Source organism: Hyla sarda, chromosome 9, assembly GCF_029499605.1.
Source record: "Hyla sarda isolate aHylSar1 chromosome 9, aHylSar1.hap1, whole genome shotgun sequence".
Taxonomy (NCBI): Eukaryota; Metazoa; Chordata; class Amphibia; order Anura; family Hylidae; genus Hyla; species Hyla sarda.
In genome coordinates this window covers 22283968-22294462 of record NC_079197.1, presented here as the reverse complement: position 1 = coordinate 22294462, position 10495 = coordinate 22283968, and the positions used below count along the sequence as shown (strand labels likewise).

General features: G+C 45.1%; 1 protein-coding gene across 5 annotated transcripts in view; it reads left to right on the top strand.

Moving 5' to 3' along the window:
- KYAT1 (kynurenine aminotransferase 1) overlaps positions 1-10495 on the top strand; it is a 46414-nt gene that overhangs the window by 888 nt on the left and 35031 nt on the right. For 2 of the 5 annotated variants that reach the window (XM_056540309.1, XM_056540310.1), the window contains exon 2: positions 7164-7283. The exons of the other annotated variants lie outside the window; for them this stretch is intronic. In XM_056540309.1, the coding sequence (XP_056396284.1) occupies positions 7188-7283 (96 nt within the window). In that variant the 5' untranslated portion in view covers positions 7164-7187. The remainder of the gene's footprint in view (positions 1-7163; positions 7284-10495) is intronic. 5 annotated transcript variants of the gene reach the window in all.

Genomic DNA, 10495 nt, shown 5'->3' with positions numbered 1-10495 from the left:
GGGTTGTACAGCTATATGGGGGGCACATAAGGAGCGTACAACTATATGGGGGCATACAACCATATGGGGGTACAGAGGGGCGAACAACTATATGGGGGCACAGAAGGAGCGTACAACTATATGGGGGCAGTATAAGGGCCTATAACAAAATGAGGGCACAGGGGGGCTACAACTATGTTGGGGAGCGTGCAACTATATGGGGGCAGTATGGGGCCTACAACTATATAGGGGCACAGAAGGGGCCTAAAACAATATGGGGGCACAGAGGGGGACCTGCAACTATATGGGGGCACAGAAGGAGCGTACAACTATATGGGGGCAGTATAAGGGCCTATAACAAAATGAGGGCACAGAGGGGGGGGGGGGGGCTACAACTATGTGGGGGAGCGTGCAACTATATGGGGGCAGTATGGGGCCTACAACTATATAGGGGCCTAAAACAATATGGGGGCACAGAGGGGGACCTGCAACTATATGGGGGCAGTATGGGGCCTACAACTATGTAGGGGCACAGAAGGGGCCTAAAACAATATGGGGGCACAGAGGGGGACCTGCAACTATATGGGGGGCACAGTGGGGGGGGGGGCAACTTTATGGGGGCCTACAACTATATAGGGGCACAGAAGGGGCCTAAAACAATATGAGGGCACAGAGGGGGGGCCTACAACTATATGGGGGCTCAGAAGGGGCGTACAACTATATGGGGGCACCGAGGGGCGTACAACTTTATGGAGGCCTATAACATTATGAGGGCTCAGAGGGGGGCCTACAACTATATGTCAGGCTGCTGCTTCCAAAGCTGGCAGGATATTGTCATGTATAAAAAGAGGCATGGACTCGAGGGACAGGGACATAATACTCCCCCTTTATAAATCATTGGTACGGCCTCACCTGGAATATGCTGTTCAGTTTTGGGCACCTGTCCATAAAAGGGACACTGTGGAGTTGGAAAGGGTGCAGAGACGCGCGACTAAACTAATATGGAGCATGGAACATCTTAGCTATGAGGAGCGATTAAAGGAATTACAATTGTTTAGTCTTGAGAAGAGACGTTTAAGGGGGGATATGATAAACGTATATAAGTATATAAATGGCCCATACAAAAAATATGGAGAAAAACTGTTCCAGGTTAAACCCCCCCAAAGGACGAGGGGGCACTCCCTCCGTCTGGAGAAGAAAAAGTTTAGTCTCAAGGGGCGACACGCCTTCTTTACCATAAGAACTGTGAATTTATGGAACGGTCTACCTCAGGAACTGGTCACAGCAGGAACAATTAACAGCTTTAAAACAGGATTAGATACATTCCTGGAACAAAATAACATTAATGCTTATGAAGAAATATAAAATCCCATCCCTTCCCCAATATCGCGCCACACCCCTACCCCTTAATTCCCTGGTTGAACTTGATGGACATATGTCTTTTTTCGACCGTACTAACTATGTAACTATGTAACTATATGGGGGCACAGTGGGGGGCATGCAACTATATGGGGCAGTATGGGGGCCTACAACTATATAGGGGCACAGAAGGGGCCTAAAACAATATGAGGGCACAGAGGGCTGCCTACAACTATATGGGGGATCATAAGGGGCGTACAACTATATGGGGGCACAGAGGGGGCCTACAACTATGTATGGGAGAAGTATGAGGCCTACATCTATACACAAGAGCAGTATGTGGGTCCTTCAACTATATACGGGCGCAATGTGGGGGCCTACAACTATACATGGACCCAACCATGATACTGTCTGCAGAAAGCAATGCAGGTTATTGACCTTAATGTGTCACTTTCATAGGAAGAAACGTAAAGTTGCACCAAACTGCACATAAATGACATTTGAGGCAGGCTGGACAAAGTTGCACTACATCACCTATAGCAGACATAGGCAACCTTTGGCCCTACAGATGTTTTGGACTACAACTCCCATGATGCTTTGGCAGCATTTTAGCTGTAAGAGCATTATGGGAGATGTAGTCCAAAGGTTGCCTATACTTGACCTATAGCATCAAACTGTACCATGAAGGGCCACATACGATGGTGTTCAGAATCCCCAAAAAATCAGTATAGTCAGTAAGAGGCCCTTGTACTTAGCACTATACTGAATGACCATACTAATGACTGTGTCATACAGCCAGGTCCTGGGTGAGGGTCGGTTGATGGCGGCATTACCCAAGGCAACACAGACAGTTTAGCTATTAGAAACGTAGTTTTTGGGAAGAGAGCGATGTCTACATTTATTTAAGTAGGTAGTGAAGTGTTTTCCTAGCAGGGTGCCTCCAGCTGTTGCAAAACTACAACTCCCAGCATGTTGGACTATATAGTAGTATATAGTATAGGTCAGTGTTTCCCAACCAGAGGTGCCTCCAGCTGTTGCAAAACTACAACTCCCAGCATGTTGGACTATATAGCAGTATATACTATAGGTCAGTGTTTACCAACAAGGGTGCCTCCAGCTGTTTCAAAACTACAACACCCAGTATGTTGGACTATATAGTAGTATATACTATAGGTCAGTGTTCACCAACCAGGGTGCCTCCAGCTGTTGCAAAACTACAACTCCCAGCATGTTGGACTATATAGTAGTGTATAGTATAGGTCAATGTTTACCAACCAGGGTGCCTCCAGCTGTTGCAAAACTACAACTCCCAGCATGTTGGACTATATAGTAGTATATAGTATAGGTCAGTGTTTACCAACCAGGGGTGCCTCCAGCTGTTTCAAAACTACAACACCCAGCATGTTGGACTATATAGTAGTATATACTATAGGTCAGTGTTCACCAACCAGGGTGCCTCCAGCTGTTGCAAAACTACAACTCCCAGCATGTTGGACTATATAGTAGTATATAGTATAGGTCAGTGTTTCCCAACCAGGAGTGCCTCCAGCTGTTTCAAATCTACAACTCCCAGCATGTTGGACTATATAGTAGTATATACTATAGGTCAGTGTTTACCAACCAGAGTGCCTCCAGCTGTTGCAAAACTACAACTCCCAGCATGTTGGACTATATAGTAGTATATAGTATAGGTCAATGTTTACCAACCAGGGTGCCTCCAGCTGTTGCAAAACTACAACTCCCAGCATGTTGGACTATATAGTAGTATATAGTATAGGTCAGTGTTTCCCAACCAGGGGTGCCTCCAGCTGTTGCAAAACTACAACTCCCAGCATGTTGGACTATATAGTAGTTTATAGTATAGGTCAGTGTTTACCAACCAGGGGTGCCTCCAGCTGTTGCAAAACTACAACTCCCAGCATGTTGGACTATATAGTAGTATATAGTATAGGTCAGTGTTTACCAACCAGGAGTGCCTCCAGCTGTTGCAAAACTACAACTCCCAGCATGTTGGACTATATAGTAGTATATAGTATAGGTCAGTGTTTACCAACCAGGGGTGCCTCCAGCTGTTTCAAAACTACAACTCCCAGCATGTTGAACTATATAGTAGTATATACTATAGGTCAGTGTTTACCAACCAGAGTGCCTCCAGCTGTTGCAAAACTACAACTCCCAGCATGTTGGACTATATAGTAGTATATAGTATAGGTCAATGTTTACCAACCAGGGTGCCTCCAGCTGTTGCAAAACTACAACTCCCAGCATGTTGGACTATATAGTAGTATATAGTATAGGTCAGTGTTTACCAACCAGGGGTGCCTCCAGCTGTTGCAAAACTACAACTCCCAGCATGCCCGGACAGCCAAAGGCTGTCCGGGCATGCTGGGAGTTGTAGTTTTGCAACAGCTGATGATTGCGTTTGGGAAACACTGAGGTAGTGTCTTTTATCTCTTTTCAGTCACAATATCCAATATGTGTAATGTGAAGTCGGTGTAGATGCACAGTACACTATATAGTTCCTCCTGGTATCACAAAATTACTGTGTAACTAAGCAATAATCTGTCAGACACAGTATCACGTACTTTATTATTCATTCTTATCATTTTTTTTTTATATCAGTTTTGTGGTTTTATTTTTTTTAACTCCTGATGTGGTTCTTTGTACACTAAAGGTCATTAAATTACAATACAATGGCCCCTAAAGTTACAATATTCATTGGATCCAGGACGACCATTGTATGTTGAGACCATCGTATAGACAAAGACATAGAATGTGTCGGCAGATAAGAACCATTTGGCCCATCTAGTCTGCCCAATAATCTGAATCCTATCAATAGTCCCTGGCCCCTTTCCTATTAAAGGAGTAGTCCAGTGGTGAACCCAGTAGTGAACAACTTATCCCCTATCCTACGGATAGGGGATAAGTTTGAGATCGCAGGGGGTCCGACCGCTGGGGCCCCCTGCGATCTCCTGTACGGAGCCCCGACAGCCCGCGGGAAGGGGGCGTGTCGACCTCCGCACGAAGCGGCGGCCGACACGCCCCCTCAAAACAACTCTATGGCAGAGCCGAAGCGCTGCCTTCGGCAATCTCCGCCTCTGCCATAGAGATGTATTGAGGGGGCGTGTCGGCCGCCGCTTCGTGTGGAGGTCGACACCCACTATCTGGCCGGAGAGCCGGGGCCCCGTACAGAGAGATCGCAGGGGGCCCCAGCGGTCCGACCCTTCGCGATCTCAAACTTATCCCCTATCCTTAGGATAGGGGATAAGTTTTTCACCACTGGACTACCCCTTTAAGTCCTGTTAAAGGGGTACTCTGCCCCTAGAGATCTTATCCCCTGTCCAAAGGATAGGGGATAAGATGTCAGATCGCCTAGGGTCCCGCTGCTTGGGACCCCCTGGATCTACCATGCAGCACCCACCTGTAGCTTCTTTCAGAACCGCTGAAGGTCCTCAGGCTGAGTCCATCTCGACCACTGGGACGGAAGATCGTGACATCACGACTCCGCTCCCGTGTGACGTCACACCCCGCCCCGCAATGCAAGTCTATGGGAGGGGGCGTGACAGCCGTCACGCCCCCTCCCATAGACTTGTATTGAGGGGGCGGGGCTATGATGTCCACTGAGCAGTGGAGTACCCCTTTAACCTTTCTCTGTGTGATACTGACACCTAGTGGTGTTTAGGTGAATTACTATATTTGTTTTTCACCATTACATTTTAAGTGTTTAATAAAGGTTATATTTTATAATTGTTTTTATTTTATTTTTTTGGGGGGGGTCTAGTTTAGGGTACCACTTTTGGGGGCTGTCCCTTAAATTTGTTGTTATTATAATGATAAACTCAACCCGAGCAATCAAATCCATCACATCCGGAGGAGTAGAACAAATCCAGTATTGCGCGATCGGTTTCCGGGGCCTAATACAAAACACGTAGTACGTCCATCTCGACTAAAGACGTTTCCTGCCCACAACCTTTAAGACGAAGTAAGCACACTTTCGGAAGCTGAGATAAGGTCACCCCAACACTGTCCTTATAAGATTGAGCACTTCCCTCCAATAAGATCATATGCATCAACTGGCTCCAGGAAGTTAAACAGCTTTGTAAATTACTTCTATTAAAAAATCTTAATCCTTTCAATAATTATCAGCTGCTGAAGTTGAGTCGTTGTTTTCTGTCTGGCAACAGTGCTCTCTGCTGACATCTCTGTCTGTCTCGGGAACTGCACAGAGTAGAATAGGTTTGCTATGGGGATTTGCTTCTAAACTGGGACACGTGTCATCAGAGAGCACTTAGAAAGAAAAGAACAACTCAACTTCAGCAGCTCGTAAGTACTGAAAGGATTAAGATTTTTTAATAGAAGTAATTTACAAATCTGTTTAACTTTCTGGAGCCAGTTGATGTATAAAATAAAGTTTTTTTCCTGGATAACCCCTTTAAGGGAAATTTTTCATGGTGAAAATTCAACAATTGAGGCCAAAACTTCTCTTAGTTAACCCTCAGTAACCCCCAGTTTGCATCGTAATCCCTACAAAGAAGTAGGGACTTTGGTTCAGAATGATTATTTCTAATTTCCAAAAACAGCTCCACTCCTGTCCTCAGGTTGTGTGTGGTATTGCAATTTGGTTCCATTTACTTCAGTGAAACGGAGCTGCAATACCACACCTAACCTGAAGACAGGTGTGGTGCTGTGTTTTTTTTTTTTTGTTATTGAAGATATCAGCTTTGTTTTTCTAATTCTGGATAAGCTAACAGATCGTGGTTGTGCGGCTGCTGAGACCCCCTGTTAGAATGTAGGGTCCGAAGTACTTGTCTTAGTGCTTTATCCCTTCCTTTCTGCTGGGATGCATAAAGACTGTCATGGCATCTGTAAACATAAACACTCAGCTGAGCACTTATGTCCCTTTGTTCTAGTGATCGGTGGGGGGGATCTGAGCAGCTGGACCCCCACCGATCACAGCATGTCTGCAGTTGAGATACAAATTAACCTTATGGCTGTACAATTAATACACGCGCACAAATTGTTTTTTTTTTTGTTTTTTTGTCAAGTTCAGTTGAACTCCATATTAAAATGAAGATGATTGTTGGGCCATCTTTTCGGCCGTAAAATGTCCATATTACGGGTGTCTTATGGCCCAAAATTCCATACTGCCTTGTACTTCGGGGACGAAAGTCCGTGACGTCAGGACTCTGCCCCCGTGTGACGTCACGCCCGTCCCCTCAATGCAAGTCTATGGGAGGGGGCGTGACGGCATAGACTTGCATTGAGGGGACGGGCGTGACGTCACACGGGGGCGGAGTCCTGACGTCACGGACTTCCGTCCCGGAGTCGCGACTCGGAGCCTTCAGCGGTTCCGGTGTAAAAAGAGGTGGGTGCCGCATGCAATAATGCGGGGGTCCCCAGCGGCGGGACCCCCACGATCAGACATCTTATCCCCTATCCTTTGGATAGGGGATAAGATGCTTAGGGGGGGAGTACCCCTTTAAAGGAGTACTCCGCTGCTCAGCGTTTGGAACAAACTGTCCCAGGATAGACCATCAATAAAGAAAAGTCCCATAAAACCTCTCACCTACGTATCTCATATCTAGGGGCAGATGGGAGCGTCACAGTTGTAGAGATATATATATATATCTATATACATATATATATATATATAGATACATATATATATATATATGTATATATATATGTATATATATATATATATATATATATATTCTACCTAAAAAGTGCACAGATTCACATTATATATTTTCCATTGCTACGTTTTTTTTTTATGCTCTGAAGCAGCCATTTACAAAGGAATATACACAATTGTGTATCTTCAGCCTCTCCGCATCCTGCTGTCAGTGATGGTCCCATTCAGAGGCAGAGTGGCTGGATCATTGGTGACTGCACATAGACAATGGCCTAAGGGACACAGTAGCACCCCTGCCAACTGCGCCCATGTGAGTATCTCTTACTAAGCATTATATTAAGAGGATAAACCTCAGCTAATCTCCCTGTAAACTCACAGGGGTCACCACATATGAGCGGATAGAAAGTATCATGTGTGCTTCTATATTAAAGGGGTATTCTAGGAAAAAACGTTATTTTTATATATATATATATATATATATATATATATATATATATCTCAACTGGCTCCAGAAAGGTAAACAGATTCGTAAATTTACTTCTACTAAAAAATCTTAATCCTTTCAATAATTATCAGCTGCTAAAGTTGAGTTGTTGTTTTCTGTCTTGCAACAATGCTCTCTGCTGACATTGCTGCTTGTCTCGGGAACTGCACAGAGTAGAAGAGGTTTGCTATGGGGATTTGCTTCTAAACTGGGCGGTTCCCGAGACAGGTGTCATCAGAGAGCACTTAGACAGAAAAGAACAACTCAACTTCAGCAGCTCATAAGTACTGAAAGGATTAAGATTATTTAATAAAAGTAATTTACAAATCTGTTTAACTTTCTGGAGCCAGTTGAGATATATATATATATATATATATATATATATATATATATATATAATCTCAAGTTTTTTCTGGATAACCCCTTTAAATGGAATATTTTACCTTCATGTAGATCATTGTTTCTCAACCAGGGTACCTTCAGCTGTTGCGAAACTACAACTCCCGGCATTCCCGGAGCGCCAACGGCGGTCCGGGCATGCTGGGAGTTGTAGTTTCGCAACAGCTAGAGGCACCCTGGTTGGGAAACTCTGATATTGAGTATGTCTTTGTCATATCATACTTTAAAGGGGTTGTTCATCTCATAAATGGTAAATCAATAGGATATCACTTTATGATCACTGGGATTCTGACCTCTGGGATCCCCACCAATCATGAGATTGAAGTGGATTCAGGACTGGTTTTGGCACTGCTTCCCTTTACTGGGTTTCCCGCTGCGTAGCAGAACTCCTACTCACCTGTAGGAAACCTCAGCTCCATTACCAGAAGGGGGTGTAAAGCTCCACCAGCGCTGTGTCCCCCTCTATTCTCATGATTATTGGGAGAGCCCACTGGTTGGAACCCCCCATCCTCTTCACTATCATGATTGGTAGGGGTCTCAGAGATTACTCCTCTACCATCCCCTTCATTCTCAGGATTGGTGGGGATCTCCATGGTTGGACACTGAGCGTACTTCTTGTACACCCCCCCCCCCTCAGATCCTCAGTGTCACATTGGGTTAGGTTTACATGTTTTCCACTTTCAGCCTTTGCTTATTTACTATTTATTCTTCTGAATTAATGTCTCTGGAGGAACAAAGCCCTGAGGAAACATAAGGCACATCCTGTACACGTGCTGTATTATTAGTCAGCCTATCAGCTACATGGGAAATTGTCCGCTGCCACAATTCTCAAGCCTGTTGTCCCGTCTCAGATGAACAGATGGTGTATGTTATGCCGGCGTTTACCATATAGTAGTGCTGGGCGATATACCGGTTCATACCGAATACCGGTGTGTTTTTTTTTTTCTATACGGTATAAATTTTTCCCTATACCGCAATACAAGTTGTGCCCCTCCCCCCCTCTCAAATGAATTATCAGCTGCAATGCGCTTGGGAACTAATCCTATATGACCCGCGGGCGCTGCTTCCCCCCCCCCCCACTGAATCAATGTACTATCAGCCGCACCACTGTCCCCACATCGGGGGACTAACCATGCTACCCGCAGGCGGTCATCTCCTTCTCCTCCTGTGAGCTGCGGGCACAGGACAGAGAACGGAAGCTGTAAAGTTCCTCCTGCAAGTGCTGAAACCCAGTGGGCCGCGGGCGCTGCAGAACTTCAAATACCTTGGAACCACCATGAGTTTGAAAAATACCGCAATACACATTTTTGGTCATAGCGCCCAGCACTACCATACAGTTTCTAAGACTTTTTTTTACATGTTTAGGGATGTTTAAATGGGCACTGTCAGAATCGAAAACTTTTCATATGTCGTACATTGAAAACATTTGGCATTCTAATATACTTCATAAAAAAATGTATCTCTTTTTATAGAAATCATGGCTTACAAAAAAAGACCACTAGGGGTCCCCATATCATCCAGAACATAATCCTGTCCGGGTAAAGCATCATCTTTGTCCCAGCTGAAGCGCAGGCTGGGACAAAGTACAGTAAGCGAGGGCAGGACTAGCACTCCTCTGGGCTCACTCCTGTCCTATCAGACTGCGGCATGAAAACAGAGAGGAGGGGGTATAGAGCAGCCTGCAGTGATTAGATGAAGAGACACAGCACAGCAGACTCAGGGAGGAAGTGACAGCATGGTGAGTGAGGGGGGGCTCAGTGCTTGCCTTGGACAAGTCCATTCCAGGGCAGTGGATGTCAAAATGAGTGAGCAGCAGCGACGACTGATTCAGTCGGTGCTGGCAGCCCTCAGGGTACATTCAAGGCTTTGCTTACAGCGGCCATTTTCACAGATTTTTTTTTTTTCCCACTAGTCTATGGCAGTGCCTTGCACCACTGTGCCTCCAGTTGTTGCAAAACTACAACCCCCAGCATGCCCGGACAGCCAATAGCCTGCTTGGCCACTAGATGTCAGTGGGGCGATTTATCAAAACCTGTGTAGAGAAGGAGTTGTGCAGTTGCCCATAGCAACCAGTCAATAGAGTTGCATGGAGGGTGCACGAGGAGAGCGCCGTACAGGAGATCATGGGGGTCCCAGCGGTCTGACCCTTTAGAAACAAATCAGATCATTGGATCAGACATATCCAATTGCCTCATCCTTCTTTCCCAGTGTTGGAGGAGAGTCAAGAGGCCCCTATACACATTATAGGGTCAACTAATGTCGGAAATGAACTTGTTTATCCAAAATTCATCCAATGTGCATAGCCAATTGTTGTGGTTTCATCTAATTTTATACAGAATGGTCATTATTTGCTAAAACTGGAGTGTGCAGTTTTTTAGGTATTTTTCCATGGTATTTACTATGGTATTTTGTATTTGGCGATTTTCCCTATGTTTTGCGTTTTTACACATGCCCTGAGCTGTTGGGTTTTCAAGAGCTCAAGTCCACCACATTTTATGGGGGAACATTTGTAATCTTGTATTTTATTTTAGAAAATTGTGTGTGTTTTTTAATTTTTTTAGACAAGCCCCTTTTTAAAGGGGTACTCCCACCCTAGACATCTCATCCCTTATCCAAAGGATAGGGGATAAGATGTCTGA